Here is an 18,233-nt window from a genome sequence, read left to right on the forward strand (position 1 = left end):
AGAAATCTTATTTACCTCCTTCTGAGTATTCTGTTCTTTTTCTTGGCTTTTCATCTTCATATCTTCTAGGAGTTGATTATGTTCAGTCTGCAGCTGTTCACGTAATTTTGCAATGGCTAACTGGTGTTGCTTCTCCAATTCTATACATTTTACTACAAAATAAAAATGAGTTCTGTTCAGCAGCCAGCATGGTGGCATAACCATCTGTACAACATTTGTGTGACTAAAATAGAAACGCATGCAGCCAGACTAAAATGCTCATTTAAAGTATTCTCGACAGGGCTCACAGGAATAAGAGCCTTCTCGGTAAAGGTGTCAGCACCTGAAGAGCATCACGCAAACTTGAGTAATCAAGGATGTAAAAGCATGAGATTTCCACACAGAGCTTCCTGGTTCCCTACATCCCACGCTCTCAGCCAAGAGGCAGGCAACCAGCAGCAGTGCTAGGGAGAAGATGAGCCTCTGCTCTCTGAATATACAAAGAAGCATCCTCAACCAGAAGCATATTTACTTAGAGCAGAAAATGAAACATTTCTTCATGGCTTAGAATTACAGAATTTCTCCGACTATCAAACTTAGCTGGAAGTAGGAGAGAGATGAACAGGAAGGACTAAGAAAGCTCACGCCAAATTTCCTCTGCTCAGCACTAAACTGAGCACACTCTGAACCACGTGAACTTGCTACTACCTCATTCAGCCAACAAATCTTTGATCTGCCCCAGAAAGAGTCTGCAACAAATTGATCCCAGTTCAGCCACAGTGAGCTGCAGAAGAATGTTTTCCTCACAAAACGGTTTTGTGATACAGATTCAGGGAAATATAGTAAAATCAGTGCAGGCTGGGAAGAACAAGATAAATCCTAACAGTAGCCAAGGCCATAAGAATACAGTGAAAGCATCTGGCTCACAATATGTATGAAAAGGCTGCTCTTTGCTTCTCAGAGCTGGTTTACTGCCTGTCAGATAGCATGAGAATTCCAGTATCCCTAAAACCAGATTTCCATTTATTGGAGGAGAGTATTATTTCCTTTATCTCTCACCTTTAGTAATATTTGTGAAGGGAAATACACAAGAAGATAAGACTCTGAGTGTAAGTCATAATACAACACAGTTAACCAGGCTTTAAATATAAAATTTTCTTTCAGTTCCTGTTTTCTGGACAGTCTCTGGTCATTGACCTAATTTTTAAGTAAGAGTACATAGATTTTTTTTTTTTTTTTTAAATACAGGTTCTAAAACTCTTATAGTTAGTTTTGCTATTGTTCACAATAAACATAGCTGCTTCTCAGACCATGACACTTACTTTCACACTGTTCTTTCTCAAGAGAAAGAAGCCTCAGCTCCACTTTGACTTTTTCTAATTCCATTTCCAGAGTTTTCTGCAGTTCCTCCATTTCAGTCTGATGCTTTTCAGAAAGTTCTTCATGCATGCTTTTTAAACGCATCTCGGATTCCAACTCCCAGTCTCCTTTGAGAGTCTAACAGAGTAGGACACATGCATTATTAGAGCAAACACACTTAGTAAATAGAGTACTTTTTCTGTGTTTTCATATTCCATCTATTTGTCCTTTGCAATAAGTGTAGTAGAATGGGACTCTGCTATGACAGATCTAGTTTATAGAAAGCAGTTTTATCTTTTCCTGTATGAAGAATAGAATTTTTACCTCTAATGTCTGGATACGTGTCTCTTCCATTTCCAATTCTATTTTCTTTCTCTGATCAACTGTGAAATAAAATACTATTTATTAATAAATGTATATAAAGTATCATGGTTAAGTGACAAGCAGAGATAGGGGCGAGATTAATATTTCCAAACACTCAGGACCTGAACTGGGAGGCATACAGCAGTATGAGATACTGGGTTTTATCCAAATCTGCTGTTATCTTACATCCCAGTATTGCTCTTTCATTTTTAGAAGAGATAAGCATCTATCTTATAACCGTTAAGTTTGTCTTTGCAGTTAAGTTTCGTGTAATTAACAAAACGATATCTGCTTAATCTAGAGAGAGCATGATTCCAAGAAATAGATATGAACTGCCTCTTTATTCCTAAGGACAGTAATTCAAAGGCTATTGATATTTTAGATTCTAGCATTTCACTGTACAACGCTATTAAGTGTTTGAATCATCTCTGTCTCCTGGGACATTGCAAGAGAACAGCAGACAATAGCAAGTACGAAACTCTTCTCTAATTTCTTCTAAAAATACCTAGGAAACAGAGCGGAAGGGAGAAGCTACCATTCTGCTGAAGTATCACCCACACCAAAGGTTTTTCCCTTCCTAACTCCAAGTTTTTCAGTAGGAAATGAGAATCCAAAGACCCTGAGATCGTGCCAACTACCCAACTAATGGTCAAGTAGAGGAAGAAATTTCATCCAAATCCTAAGATAAGAATGTCCCTGCAATCAGACAAATTGGGATCATGCCCAGTCATCATTTTCCTTTTAAAAAAAAAAAAAAAAAAAAAGGGTCCTCCAGCTAAGAGTAGTATCCACAATTCCTAGTCAGGTCTCCTGCATCATCTGTTTTCAGATACTCTTTCTGAGCCCCTGCATTCAAGCACTCTTAAATAGCTACATTCACATAAAGTTACAAGGCCAAAACACATGTAAACAGCACTGGTCTTGAGATTTGTGTCCAGACCTCCTTCTACTCCCATGTCCCACCATGCCATCAGTTTACTATGGTAAACTATGGTTTACTATGGTATTTACTGGTGGCAAAAAAATGCTTTTCTATTTTGGGTTAGAAAAAGCCTCAAAATATTCTCTGCTTTTCAGGATAGGACAACTAAAAAAGTTTTTCTTAAAGCCTTTCTTCGGGTGAATTGGGGATTGCTGCCGTTTTCACCTTCCTCCAAAAAATTCCTGCTCAGTGTCAAGATCGGCCATAAAGGTCAGAAGAGATGGTCTCATGATTTGGGAAGAGAGGACTATCCTGAACTATCCCAAGAGCACTGTAAGCAGGCCTTCAGTACTATCAAGTGCAGTTTTCTTCTTGGTGATGCCAAAATCCAATCTTAGGTCAAACATTTCACCAAGGATACCTGCCTGCAGGTTCTTACTGAGCCTTTCAGTTCCTTTCAAACTCTTTCTCCTACTTCTGAAACCACTGAGAGGGCAAGCCAGGAACCGTTTCAGTACTTTGTCAGAAACACAACACTGAAGTCGCTGCTGACATAAGGCTATAAAAGCCCTAAAGAAACTTAGGAGAAGAACTCTGCCCTTCACATGGATGAAGCTCTTTGGGAGAGCTCCATCTAACACCTCCAAATACCAACTAGTCCACTGTACTGCTGTTTTGCAGAGGTAGCAAAAAACCACCCATGAAAAAGGGATTAAAAGGAATAAAACTTCGGTCTGGACAACTTCATTTTTGCATGTAAGCCATGTACTCTTGCACAGGCCAGTCTGGAACCTATCCCTATTCATGGCAGTGCCAACTCTCCCTCAGAAGGACAGCTCTACACCAAGACTGGAATCCGCAGAGGAAAAAAGTACGTAGGGGTTTTCAATTTCCAACCCATTATTCCCTTATTTTAATACCTAATTCTTGCTGAAGCTTCAACTTAAGGTCTTCTTTTTCTTTCAAACACTGTTCTTTAATCTTCTCCAACTCCAGCTGATGTCGGCTTTGCAGAATTGCTACCTCCTGAGCACGCTTATCATTGAGCATCTCCCGTAGTTCCACGAGGGCAGTTTCCTTCTCTTTTCTCAAGTTAGACTGAGTCAACTCAAGCTGAGATGTGTGCATATTATTTAAGCTTAGGCGTAAAGCTTCCAACTCAAGGCTGTGCAGTGTCTGTAAGAGAAAAAAAGCTTTTCCCCTCCGCTCTAATAATATACTTTCACTGTTTTTTCAACTGTTTACAGACCTCAAAGTCTTGCCTTTCTATATTTGGAAAGCATTTCTTCATGGATGGGATAGAATCCTGAAAATACGCTGACTTTTGTTACAGTGAGACTTGCAAAACGTTTTCAGTGCAAAGTAAAAGATTTTCCTTACCTGCCTCTTAAGTTTGTCTCCTACCAAATACCTTGCATCTGTCTGTTTCCTCCCAACACCTTCAGAACAAAAGACAACTAAACCCCTCCTTTCAACTGGCTGTTAAAACATTCCTCTTATTTGCTATGATTATAATTTGGTAAAAAGTAAAACTCTGAAGCAGTATTGGAAAAAATGGAAGTGGAAATAAAATTCACTGTATATCATTAAACAAGTGTTGAATATCTGTCACTTAATAAAGGCAACTGAAATAGACTGAACTTCTCAATTCTTAAATAAGCCAGAAAATTACACTCATATCTAGTAATTAGACCTAAGACTAGTCATATTCTTTGCATTTCAGCTTTGCATTAGTGGAAGCGTTCAGAAACCTAGCAAATACTTAGAGGAGAGAAAGTCAAGTTGACATATGCAAATTTAATGTAAAAGCATTCCTAATCATGTTAGTGGGATAACAAAAAAACTCAGTTTTTTAAAAATAAAATTTACGTGTTAAAATTAAACTTAAAATTAAAAATAAACTCATTAAACTTACCAAGATATGAAATATGAAGAAGCTCTTTCTTTACTCATCAATTTACATATCCAATTTTATTCAGAATTGCTCTTAAGATACAATTGCAGTAAGAACCTTGAAGAACTACTGTAGAAAATACCTGCTATCACCCACCAGGGGAACACTCCTAATTCTTCAGTCGCACCATTACACAAAACAGCACACACAGCATGCACAAAAAACAAGGCTGTTGCAAAGTGAAGGCTCCAACTAACTGCTACAGTGGTTCTTTATTATACCTGTGATTGGATCTGAATTTGCTCTCTCTCTGCTTTGTGTGTGGCTTCCATTTGATGCTGAAGTTCATCCAGCAGCTGTTGCTGTTCTTTATTTAGTGCTGCACGGAGCTCCTCCATTTCCTCGTCATGTTTAGTAATCAGCTCAGAAATTTCACGATCATGCTCTCGCTCATGTACCTGCACAGAACACACGGATAAAGAGCTTTCTTAAAAATATGCTTATTTAGCAAGTTTACTGAGTCAGAATTCTCACCTTGCCTCCCTCTCCCCAAAATCAAAGCCACCACAGAAAAGAAAAAAAAAAATGCAGATTTTTACATCTCTGAAACGTTTGTTCTCCTTAAATGACAAACAACACACGGTGAGTTTATTTTTCTGAGATAAACCTGATTATACAGCTTACCTTTTTTATTAGGGCAATCTGTTCCTTCCTTTCTTCCTCCAGCTTCTGCTGCTTTTCCACTTTCTCTTTAATTTTGGCATTTAATTCTTCTATCTGAAAACAGGGACATAAACATTTGCAATGACTGCTTCAAGTATTCTGAAATCCAAAAACTTCTGCCACTATCAGGGCTGCCTACCTCTTTCTTGTGTGTCAAACTCACTTTACTAATTTCTTCATGATGCTGAGACTCCATTTCATCAATCTTCTCTTTGTAATGTTTCACCATCTCACATTGTGCTTCTTGGGTAGCTTGCGCAGACTGAACAGACTCTTGCAAGTTAGTTTTAAGCTCCGACTGAGTTTTCTTCAAATGAGCTATTTCTTCAGTCAGCTGGCTTTCTTTCTCACTGTATTCAGTGCTTTTTGCCTTTATTTCGGTGTTAAGTTTATGAATTTCTAAGTTACTGGTGTTCAAATTCTCCTCATACCGCAACCTTTCACACTCCCGTACTTCTTTGAGGTTTTTCACTTCGGTATTAAGTTCGTGTATGTTTTTTTCAAGGTTCTCTATGATACTAACATTTTCCGTTAAGATTTTCTCTGCTTTTATTAGATCCTGCTCCTTGTCAGATAATCTTTCTTCTAAGGTTGTTTTTTCCTCCAGTAAGTGTGTTAAATTTTGTTCTTTATTACTGATTTCAGCTTTGAGCAACTCCTGTTCTTTCAGCAATGTCTCTTCTAATACGGTTTTCTGGCCAAGAAGCTCAGCTATCGCCTGATTTTTGGCCTTCTGAGCATCAAGCTGGGTTTGCATTTGATCCCTTTGACTTTGCAAAGCAGCCAGCTGACGCCCAAAAAGAGACTGCACTTCACTCGTTACAGAATCAGAAGCCGTTTTCTGCTCTTGAACTTCTTTCACTAATTGCTCCTGAGTTCGCAATTGCGCCATCAACATTTCTCTTTCCTCCTTAAGGTCTTTTACCATTTCTTGCCAGGTAAAGGATTTTGATAGTTGCATTAAAGAGTCTTCAGCGCAATCAGGTTGGCCTCTATCCTCATCCTGTTGCTTTACTAGAAAGCTTATTTTGTTTTCAAGTTCTTTTTCTTTCTTTGTTTTTTGATCAAGCTCCTTCTCACAACGGACCCGTGCCTCACGTTCCTCACTCAGTTCCAAATGCACATGGGAGAGCTCAGCCATTACTTTTTTCCATTTTCCAATAGCTTCTTGGGTCTCCTGGTGAGACTTGTTCAAGGCTGCCTCCTTCTCATGGAGCTGCTCAGTTAGCTTCACACATCTCTCCATTAAGCAGACGTTCTCATCATCCTTTACATCATCGTTGTCACTTATTTTATGTTGCTGCAGGGAGCTATCTGACAAAAATGAAACAAAAGCTTCTGCTTCCATCTCAGTCTCTTCAAAAGTCTTCTGAGCCAAACTGCTAGGGCACGCTTTCTCACCAGGGCTGAATTTTAATAAAAGTGGTACAAAATCTGTACTGGGTTCTAAAAGCATATTATCGTCTAACCCACATTTACCTTCCTCAATGGCATAACCTTCAGAATTGTCTGACATGTATGACTGTTCTGGTCTCTCTGTAGAGATGAGATACTTAGCCAAAATGCCTTCATCACTGGTGAAAGAGCCTACATCTAACGAATGTTCTTCAGACAGGCTATCAGCTTCATAACATTCATTATTCTTTTTGAGCTTCTCTAAAATCTTCAATTCTAAATCACCTCTTGAGGAGTCTACTCTCAAGCTGTGCTGGGACTCCAGTTCTTCATGAACTAACTCTTCTTCACCTTCAAGCTGGCATGGTTTACTCCAAATCTCTTCAAGTTCCACTCCCTGTAACTCTGACACCTCCGGCAAAATTAATTTTTCCCTCATTTTCTCTTTATTGCGGACAATCTCTTGCCTTAAATTTATATTTCTTTTAGCCTCAACATGTAGCTTTTCATTTAATTCCTGGACAAAAGAATTGAGTTTCTGGATCTCTTCATTCAAGCACTCTTTTTCATGTTTGTATCGCTGGGCTTCCTTGACCTGTTCTTCTGCATCAGAAAGCTGGGATTTGAGGCCAACAATTAAATCTTTGTATTTAATCTCAATTTCAGATTTTTCTCTCTCAAAATCTTCCAGTTGGTTTTCCAGTTTCTTTCTCAAATTTTCTTTATGATTTTCAGACTCTTGAAGCCTATTATTTAAGTCAATTATTATGACGTTCAAATTCTGAACGTGTTCCTCCGAATTCAGAGCAGAGAGTTCTTTTTTTAACTGTTCAAGTTCATTCTTATATTTTAAAATCACTTCTTCCTCATATACCTGCTTGGCTTTTGCAAACTCATTTCTGTAGCATTTCTCCAGCTCGGTCCTCAAGCACTCTAACTGTCTGCAAGTATCCTTTTCATGATTCACTTTGAGTTCTTCAATATGCTGCTGTTCTTTCATTTGGGATAAGGATATTTCGTTTTTTAACTCCATTATTTCTGAGTCCCGGAGAGAAAGGGTATGTTGTAGTATAGATAAGCAAAATCTTTCTGATGTCAGCACATCCTGAAGACTTTTAATACTTTCTTCTTTTTCTCCTATGCTTTTGTATAGTTGTTGCATTGTATCTTTCATACTCTCTTCCATTTGGGCAAGCAGATTTTCTTTATCTTTGGTATTCTTAAAAATAAAATGTTACATATGAAATATGCAATTGAAATATGACACATTTTAATTTCCCTAAAACTCCAACTTTTAAAATCTCTTCACAAACAACGTTTACCCTTCAGTGCAGAGTGTTTCACTGGCCTAGGCAACTGGATTTTTTAAACATGCCCTTGAAAGTGGAAAAAACTACTGGAGGACTCTTCAAATCCGGCCACAAATATCAGATTTGCTGAGGAATAATAAATGGTATGCCATTGACTCCCGAGAGAAAGAAAATAGTGGTTGCCTCAAACTTTGGGTATTTTGAATCCAAAACATAGGAGCTACAGATACCTGTCCTTCTCATATCCATTTGTACACAGAGAAAACGCTTCCTGCAGACAGGGGTAGGCAGGAAAAGCCATACCCAATTTTCACTCATCTGTCCCCTACTTAAAACTTTAAGGCTTTTAACTATAGCATTGATGGTTCTGTGCTTAAAGGAAATTTGATTTTCTAAGCTGTTTTTCATATATGCTACTAATCATGACCCCTCTGAAATTTGATTCTAAAGAAAGACTTTTTCCACGACCACACCATCACTGCTGGTCAGAGCACCAAGTTCTAAATGCATATTATGACATCTCCACATTTAGAATTTTTAACTTTAAGATTATTTCTTTATTAGTAGTACTTCTGGAATGAGTGCATGAAAATACTCCTACACAAGCATTTCATTTTGTTTTGTATCTGAAACTAATGTGCTTATATATACAGTTAAGTTTTGCTCTCAGATAAGCATTTTAAGTAACTGTTCAAATACAACTGTAAAATTATTAAGTGATTATCCCCTGTTTATACAGCAGCTTTGATCCCACTGGAATGCTATGCCTCTGTCATCTCGGTTACATTCCCACATGTATCAGTTCAATAAATACTGCAAAGGAGCTATTTCTAACTGAAATTTCTTAATCTTATACAACAGTTCAGCAACAGTGGTAAAGACCTCCCCTTCTGCAACAGAAACTAAGGGAGTAATTTCAACACATAACAGTAAGCCAATTTTAAACAGCCAAAACTGAATCCTTACATCTTACAAAAAAATTCTTAAATTCTCAGTAGTTATTTTGCTTAAGCTGGATATCAACATCTTTGAAAGACCACACTTTAATATCATGTTGAAGGACAGTTTTAGCACTGGTTCAGTACTGAAGTAGCAATGCTATCTCATGCAGAAACTAAACGTTCAGTACAGGTTCCTCTTCCAAAAGGAGCCATCTTGGCTTGCAAGATCATGACAAAGAGCTAACTACCTAGAACTCACAGTTATAAAGAAACTTTAAAAAGCTTTACCTTTTGAGAAGACTCAAGTTGTACTTCCAAGTCGCGTGCTTTCTGACGCAGCATCTCCAAATGCGTACTTTGCTCTTTGAGACGGTTCTGAAACAAGGCTGCCTGGTGCTGGGCTTCCAATACCTCATTTCTTCGAGGGCTTTTACTCCTCAGCATCTCATTTGCCTGAATACATGAATGTATTCATGGTCAGAAGTAAGTTTACACCAGAATAACTCATACACTGACCTCCTTCTATGCATAAAATATACTGCATTCATTTAATACAGATTTACCCTCTCTCATTTCAAAGGATAAGAATCCTCCCAAAGAGTCAGATGACACTTTTCAAGTTTGAAATACTATTACTTACCATAAAAATACAAATATTAGATAATTCTTACTTACTTATGAAGCCACCATAATGAAGCAGAACTCCCAATGAACTGGGCTTTCCGGTAAGAGGCCAATGAACAAAACAAGTCTTTTCCTCAAAGGATTTACAATCTAATACTGAAGGGTTTTTTGCCCCTCATCACTCCCCAACTGAAAAGATTTTTTTCTCCCACTTTTTTTTTTTTTTTGTAAAGCTCTGGGGGGTAACAGAGGAACACGTTTTATTCATTTGCAATGCTATTTTCTAAAAATGTTTCTAAAACCAAGAAGATAAGTATATTTGAGGCAGTATTTATTCTTTCATCTATTATCAAAACTGTCATGCTTCCACAAATGATTTGCATCACATTACTAGCCTTTATTTAGAGCATGCCTGAAGTGCTATTTAGAGTGTTTCAGTGGCTTATGGAGCAAATCCCAACAATCATCGTCTGTAGAGTAACTCTCACTACCACAAAGTACTTTGTCAATAACAGTAAGAACCGCACAGAAAAAGCGGAATTTCTTTCCCTTTTCCAAAGTTACAATTCCATTCAGCAGAGGACTTGTTTCCAGGGCAAAGCAAAAAAACCCCATACTCCTTCAATGTTTGGGTTTTGTTGTTGTTGCTGTTGGTTTGTTTTTTTTAAGTGCCCCTTTCTTAGCTGGACATTTAAGATATCTAGCCCCTCCTACTCTGATTCTTATCCTGCAAATCTGACAAAAGAAGTTGGCATACACAATAAGGCTCCTGAAACACAAAAATAAAGGTATTCAAAGAGAGGAGCCACTATAACACTGCAGATCACGAGAATGGATTAAAAAAAATTTTGTTTAAGGTAAATGAAAGGATTTAGTATATCCCAACACGTGGGGTTCAGATCCACAACCAACCTATCAGCAAAACAGGTTCCTGTGTAGCAGAGGAGCTGCATCAGCTCTATTTCAGCTACTTAAAATCACCTTCTTTGAGGTAAATAACTTTTAGCTTTAGGGCATGCAAGGTGGAGTACATACACAGACAGCTGTAATAGTTTGGCTGATACCCACTAACTTGTTACGCTGAGGTAAACTGATCACACATAAGCCAATATTATTACAGTGATGTCTATAAATCCCAAGCCACTATCAATATTGGGTAAAACGCCCTAACAAAAGCTGAACTGATGTACAAAAAAGTGCAATGATCTCCTAAACATTTCACAGCAGCTAAGTGGCAAATTAAAGATTTCTCCAAGACTTCTCTACAGTAACTTGGGAAATTCTGCCTTGCACCAACATCATTTTCACGGCTGCACTGCAAACTGAACTTTTGTGAAACAAGAAAAACAAAAAAGGAGAATTACATTCTATTCTTTTAGAACTATGTCAAAGGGTCAAGATGTACACTAGGAAGTTTTTATGTTTGTGTTCTAAACCTGTTCTTGTTCACTTCATAAGGAAACAAAAATTACAAAAGGATCACACCTGATGTAATTGAAGTTGTAAACCATGGATGTCGTCAGCTACATGTGCAGCCTCTTCCTGGAGGTCATCGCGATCCTTCCTCGCCTGTTGAAGGCTGCTTGTTAGTTTTCTTATGACTTCATTTCGTTCCTGGACAGCACTTTCCTACACGAATCACAGAAAGTGCACCTTTAAAATCAAAATATTCTTAACATCTTAGGAACCCAGTAAGTTTTATTAAAGCAAAGTTGTCCGAGTCTATAGTTGCACTAGAGTTAACAAAATTGCTCCATCGGAGCAGAAATACTTCTTTTAAAACATGACGGCAGGGTGAGGAAAGAGGAATCCTCTACTGATTTCAAAGAGGAGAGGAAGATAATCAAATGCAATCAAAAAAAAAAAAATCAAATTTTTCATTGATAATGAAAAAGAAAAATGTATTTAGAAATGTCATGGCTCTTATTGGCCTACAAGTAATCATTTTTTCTACAGGATATAATGAATCTTTATTACCCCTAAACCGTTTCCCATCTGTCAACTCTTCCCTTCAGCCATGTGAAAGAAAGCTAACGAGATGGGATATATTAATCCTATTTTATGTTAATCACATTAACCTCTCCAAATTTTTTCCTCAAAGACAGAAAATGTTTTTACTGTTTTTTTTTTCCCCTTTCCTCCTTTTAGGACTAGAAAATATGTAAATAAAGAAGCAACTACTCTTCCAAAGTACCTGATAATTTACCATAATTTAGAAATCTTAGCAAGACAAAATTTAAAATACTTTTTTAACACTTTGGAAAAGGGGAAAGGTCAGTTTAACAAAGTTTAACTGATCCTACTTAATCATTTGCCCATGCAAAAAGTACAGATATTTTACAAATACTCATAGTGTAAATGATCTCAGTGAGGGGAAAAAAAAAAAAGAATTATCTTTAGAAAGAACGATCTTTCACTCGATCTGAACTTTTATAAGGAACCCAGCTGCTTCCAGGAAGTGGATTTAGAGACATATCCTCATCAGTGATATTTCAATAAGCATTTCTTTTTTAATGGTTTGAACAATACTTTGTTGTTGTTTTTAACCACTGATCAGCATGGTCTTGATAAATACGGACCTTTTAAATATATTTATTTATATCACTGTCTCCACCAAGAAGGAAAATTACTTGTGGTCTGTTCATAAACACACAACATAAGCAGCCTCACTTTGTGATCTCCCATTAGATATTTATGCCCATTGAGAAGATCCCACCAGAGACTTCTCTTCTCCAGGCTGAATAGGCCCAGCTCTCTTGGCCTCTGCTCACATGAGAGATGCTCCAGCCCCTCAATCATCTTTGTGGCCCTTCACAGGACTCGCTCCAGCAGGTCCATGTCTCTCTTGTACCGAGGAGCCCAGAACTGGACACAGCATTCCAGGTGTGGACTCACCAGTGCTGAACCAAGGGGAAGGATCACCTCCCTCCACCTGCTGGCAACAGTCTGCCTAACGCACCCCAGGATACCATTGGCTGCCTTTGCAATTGCTAGCTCATAGTCAGCTTGTCATCCACCAGGACCAGGTCCTTCTCTGCAAAGCTGCTCTCGAGTAGGTCAGCCCCCAGCCTATATAGGTGCAAGGGGCTATTTCTCTCCAGGAGCAGGACTTTGCACTTCCCTTTGTTGAACTTCAGGAGGTTCTCTCCCTGCCCATTTCTCTAGCCTGTCGAGGTCCCTCCAAATGGATGCACAACCACCTGGTGTTTCAGATACTCCTTCCAATTTTGTGTCATCCGCACACTTGCTGAGGGTGCACTCTGTCCCTTCATCTAGGTCAGTAATGGAGAAACTGAACAGGACTGGCCTAAGTATCGACCCCTGGGGGACGCCACTAGTGACTGGCCTCCAGTTGGACTCGGTGCCACTGATCACAGCCCTCTGAGCTCGGCAGTCCAGTCAGTTTCCAGTCCACCTCACTGACCAGTTGTAGTGTCTGGACTTCCCCAGCTTGCCTATGAGGCTGCTATGGGAGACAGTGCAAAAAACCTTACTGTAGTCAAGATAAACAACATCCACTGCTCTCCCCTCACCCAGCAAGTCAGCCATCTCATTGTGGGAGCCTATCAGGTTGGTTAAGCACTATTTCCCCTTTATAAATCCAGGCTGAATCTATTGCTAGTTCATTTCAACAAGGTGAAGCATCTTTCAGTAAAAAAAGATACATTGCTTTAATTCTAAAAATATTTAGGAGACAGGACCCAAAATCAGTAATGTTATCTCCATCGTCTAATTTTATGAAACATACCTGAAGCAGCATAGAGTTGCTATGCTGGGTAAGCTGCTCTTGTAGCTCCTTCATCTGTGCAGTGAGTCTTTCAACTGCTTCCTGTTTCTCCAGGAGTTTGCTTTCTAGCTCAGCTATTCTAGTTTGACAGATCTTACCATCCAGCTGACTGCATTCTGCAGTAGAATTTATTGTAGCTTTCTTCATTAAAGAAAAAAAACAACTGTATTTATTCACCAAAACAATATACCATTTCTGTTTTATGACGACTCTGACTATAAATTCAGCTGCAAGCTTATTTCTGCACCTGTTTTAGTTTAAGTAATTCAGCACTTGGATTTGTATTTAATACAAACATTAAATACTAAAGCCTTAATTCTTAAAAATTTCAAATAAATATTTCTCAGAGATCATATAGTTTCACATGATAATTTAACGGGCAAGTGTAAAACATGGAGAAGAATGGTTTGATTCTATAGCACGAGACTGTGGCAGAGTCCCATTCTGACATGTTTAGGGATTTAAACTTAGCGGTTTTAGGTGAGGGGAAGTAAAATACTACCAAAATTAAATAAAGTTGTTGTGTCTTTCTGGGCTGACTGCTCCCCAGGCCTGCCATAACACAATAATAATAACAACAATTGCTTGATTTAAAATTAAAGTCAAGTGTATTTAGCAAATTGCAAATAAATATAAGCAACATACCATGTGAAAAAGAAGTTAGTTTCAATGGCCTTTACCAACCAAACAGAAACCAAGAACTTCAAAGAGAAAAGGTCTTCTAACCAATTCTTTGAGTCCTTAAGAGCAATATCGTTAGAATTCTCATGTATCTTGTATCTTATTTAAAATATTTCTGGTTTTTAATGCCTGAAACAACTAAAAATAAACCCTCTTTTCAATTACAAATATTCAAATCTCTGAACAAGGTCTCTGATTTCAGTAAAAACATTACTCTTACCAACCAATTCCTCTGCTAAGGATACATGTAAATACAAGCTTTTAGGCTTCAAAACAGTGAGACGATATCGCTTTTATCACACACATGATAACAATCCTCTATGACTAAACCATATGTAGCATTTTAATAACCAGTTATATTCTTTTACCACATATATACCAGCATCTGTTACTAAATAAATTTTCTTTCACACTTACTTCAGCAGCACGATCATTCAATACACGCCAGTTGGACAAATCAGCACTCCCCTGTTAAATAAGCAAATAGAACAACCGCTAAATCATGACCGTTTTAAAGAGGTCTAAGGAAAAATAGAATTATTTGGAAACACCCAAAGCACCTAGACTAGAGCAGTCCATACTATCAGATAATATAGCAGTGAAAGAAAAGAGAGAGCGGAGGGAGACACAGGGAGGGAGACAGACACAGGGAGATATTTGAAACTCAGCTCATCCACAGTCGAATGAAATAAATGCCCATGTTTTGAAACTGCTATAAATGCCTACGCAAAGATTTAGTGCTAAGTCTCACCTTTGCGAGTCAAGATTTTATCTTCTGCTTTTATGGCTTGCAAATATAATTAAGCACTCTAAGTTACTACTAAATACTAGTCAATAAATGGACAGACTGAGATAACTTAAAGAACATGCTGAAAACTATTCAGACAATTACATAAGCAACAATATTTTCTGATGCATATACTTAATGTAGCATGACATCTTAAAATATATTCAGCTCTCACAAAAGCCACAACAAGACTTGCAAAGATGACTGCAGCTTTTTTTTTTTTTTTTAAAAAGAAAAGTCAAATCATAGCCTTCCCTGTATTTTGGATCTGCACTAAATAGTTTCTAGTGATGACTGTCTCCCTAGGGGTGCCATAATATTTCTACCCTCTTTGCATAAGCTAGACAGCAATTCCATTTGCTTTATAAATAGGCTATTTTGACAAAAGTTCTTTAGAAGCAATAAATAATTTTGTAAAACTCATGTCCACATGAAGGTAGAAAGAACGCTCCCAATGGCACGAAGGTTAATTGGCAAAAATAACTGACGAATTCCTTAGTGCAAGACAGCTTAGCATGCAGCTTCATAAAAGCCTTAGCAAGGCCACTGTTATGTTCAAGATATCCTGAAAGCATTAGGGCTACCCCTGCTACAGACAAGAGGACAACACATGCAAATGGTATCCTCAGATAATTCAGTTTTCCAAATGCACTACTGTCTGATGCTACTGCTATATGTTGTGAAATTGCACGAACAGTTGGAGAGCTGGTTTTTATGCAGAAGGCACTGTCTCCCCCCAAACTCCAGTATCATTGCATAGAGAACACCCTGAAGTACACTGGGAAACCACTTTTGAAACAAACTCTCACACCCAGATAGCTCTAGTCTGTTGTAGCCAGAGAGATGCCTGGTACCTTCTGAGGTTTGTCAAAGCATTAGCCAACCACTTCTGAAGCAAGCTAGATTTCTATAAAAATACTGTACAAAGCTATGTTTTGTTTGTTTCTATTGAGAGAGAGAGAGACAGAGAAAGGAGGGGAGGCAGAGAAGGAGAGAGGGAGGAAGGGAGGGAGAAAGAGAGGGGGAGAGAGCGATATGTGATTATCTAATCAAAAACCGACACAAAAAAAATCTTGCTTGTGAGCTGAAGCAAGAAAGCAACTATTTAATTCAAGTGAGTACATCCATTAGTCTATTAGTAGCTGTCTGTTAATCACAAGCTGTGGTTTTATGTTTATTAACATGACTATAGGATCACCTGTACAGGATCACCAGTACAAACATAATGGAATACATCAGGCACAAGAAGAGACAAATTTAAAAACAAATTAAAAAAAAAAAAGCCAGATAACATAACATAATGTGTATGCTGGCTTTACAATGGTTACAGTACCTACTGGAAGCTGGAAATTTTTTTTTTCCAGAGAATTAAGCATGTTTGAGCCAACAAAGTGGTAGAAAGCCAAATGCTGTGCACTATGAGGTCATGGCATTTTCACTCATCTACTACAGATCTCAAACTGGATTTGCTGTTTCACAGAATCACAGCCCTAGAATCAAAAATCTGCCAAAAGGAAAAGGTCACAGAAGTGAAAGGTAAAAGACCTCAATTTAGTAGGCTAACAGTAGACAGTTCCTTGGCAATACAGTCTGTCCGTTCCATATAACGGAAAGGCTTGGTAAAATTCAGTTACTGAAAAGCCTTCAGTTTTTTCAGTTATTTACATCATTTCGGAAGAGAATTTTTTCTTATTGCAAGTGAAAATACATCAGTTTACTTATTTCTCAGGGGCAGCCAGTTGACAATGCCAGAGATAGGAGAGCTAATAACTAATTAGGTAAAACAGTCATCTGGAGTACGTGTGATCTGCAGATGGAGTGAAGTGAAACACAAGAAACATTAAGATTTACCTCTGTCTCTGTTGTTGTCTCTAGTAGGTTGGTGTCTTCAGACTTACTCTCTTTACCAACATCTGAAAGAAAGTTGCAATCCTGGGCCACTAGTGCGTACTCTTCCTTCGGAACGTCATGCGCGTGGACAGACGAGCCCTTCCTCTTCGACGTCTTTTTCTGCGACTGCGTGATGTCACTTTTTGTTTTTCGCTGTCTGAAGTAAGCAAGCTGTGCAGAAAAGATTGGAAGAGGTAGAGGGAGAGGTAAGTGAGAAAAAGGTAGCAGGACCACAAGATTAACACACTCATGGGTGACAAAGAATATCCTGACTTGATGAAATATGTACATCTGCAGAAAAACTGCTTTCTCTTCCTACTTTCTACACTTTCAGTATCTAACTGGATAACTGTACAATTAAAAAAGAAATCCTCCACCAGTACTAAAAACTCATTTCAACACAATAATCAAATTTTACTCAGTGAGACTTCATGTGTCAATGACAATCCAGAATTACAGCAAGAGAGATTAGTAAATGAGTTGTTCATATACTAGAATCATTAAAAAAAAAAAAAAAAATTTGAGCAGCATCACAGTCTTTCTGCAAGACCGGCAAAAACAATAACCCCTTAGAAATGTATCTAAATAGATCTTTGCCAGAGTAAGCGTTAAGAATAAAATTAACGGAAGTGAGTCCTCACGCTCCTTCCCTGTCACCCCCTTAAGAGAATATAGCAAAACTTCCTAGCCAGAAAGCAGATTGTAGTACATAAATAGAAAATTAATTAAGCCAGGTCATTTTAATTTCTTCTGTTGAAGAATCAGATGCTCTACTTTATCAGACTATCACAGCTCTGTGAAGCACCTGGGACTTGCAAAGAATGTCACTGACAGAATTTATTACCCAACTTTCCTTAGCACCTTAAACAGCTTAAAGAGGATTATCTTATTTTCAACTCTTGTATTGTGTTTAGGCAGCATTTCCAACTCACAGCATAATTCCAAGACATCCCTCTAACAGGAGAAAAGCCTTCTCCAAGGTTACAACCATAGGTTATCAACTGCAGAGTTAAAATGTCCTTGTGATGAGATGACAGTCAAAATGACAACCAGATGTAAACATTCATAACTGCAAAGCTCTACCTGCAGAACTCTCTACGTGAGAATCAACTCCTTCATAGCTTGGTTTTCCTGTAATACAGCTACAACGCAGAAAGAAGTCTCATTCGTTTCTTTTCATTCAACTTGTGAAATGGATTTACTTAGGTCCTTCCCTGTTACATCTACGCCAGTTTCATTATAGAAAATTCTATCTGCCAGTTCAGCTAACAGATAAACAATTACATACCTATTACACTGAACAGCCTGTTTCAAATGTTTTTTTGCAGAAAGACGGGCATCAGCTTCCTACACCAGCTGTTAAGCTGTTCATGTACAAAGACTTTTTTTTTTTTTTTTTTTTAAGATTAAGTTCTGTGGTGCCGGTATTATTAATATTGAATGCAGATTAAACAAAGATTGCCAGGTACCATGCTGTCTTTCAGCATAAACAAAATGAACAGAGCAGTAAATAAAGTTGTGATGAAATACAAATGCCATTCTTTGAAACCAGGTGTTAACTCTAGCACTTACTGATGA

At 38.0% G+C, this 18,233-nt stretch overlaps 1 protein-coding gene across 11 annotated transcripts in view; it reads right to left on the bottom strand.

Moving 5' to 3' along the window:
• PCNT (pericentrin) overlaps positions 1–18,233 on the bottom strand; it is a 99,377-nt gene that overhangs the window by 76,424 nt on the left and 4,720 nt on the right. For 7 of the 11 annotated variants that reach the window (XM_068947674.1, XM_068947673.1, XM_068947670.1 and 4 more), the window contains exons 2-13: positions 16,617–16,826; positions 14,396–14,446; positions 13,259–13,438; positions 10,996–11,139; positions 9,175–9,339; positions 5,380–7,854; positions 5,202–5,294; positions 4,799–4,975; positions 3,544–3,799; positions 1,663–1,721; positions 1,302–1,476; positions 16–152 (exon numbers count right to left, since the gene is read on the bottom strand). In XM_068947674.1, the coding sequence (XP_068803775.1) occupies positions 16–152; positions 1,302–1,476; positions 1,663–1,721; positions 3,544–3,799; positions 4,799–4,975; positions 5,202–5,294; positions 5,380–7,854; positions 9,175–9,339; positions 10,996–11,139; positions 13,259–13,438; positions 14,396–14,446; positions 16,617–16,826 (4,122 nt within the window). The remainder of the gene's footprint in view (positions 1–15; positions 153–1,301; positions 1,477–1,662; positions 1,722–3,543; positions 3,800–4,798; positions 4,976–5,201; positions 5,295–5,379; positions 7,855–9,174; positions 9,340–10,995; positions 11,140–13,258; positions 13,439–14,395; positions 14,447–16,616; positions 16,827–18,233) is intronic. The other 4 variants (XM_068947675.1, XM_068947672.1, XM_068947679.1 and 1 more) reach the window with 2 other exon arrangements.

Source organism: Struthio camelus, chromosome 6 (assembly GCF_040807025.1).
Source record: "Struthio camelus isolate bStrCam1 chromosome 6, bStrCam1.hap1, whole genome shotgun sequence".
Taxonomy (NCBI): Eukaryota; Metazoa; Chordata; class Aves; order Struthioniformes; family Struthionidae; genus Struthio; species Struthio camelus.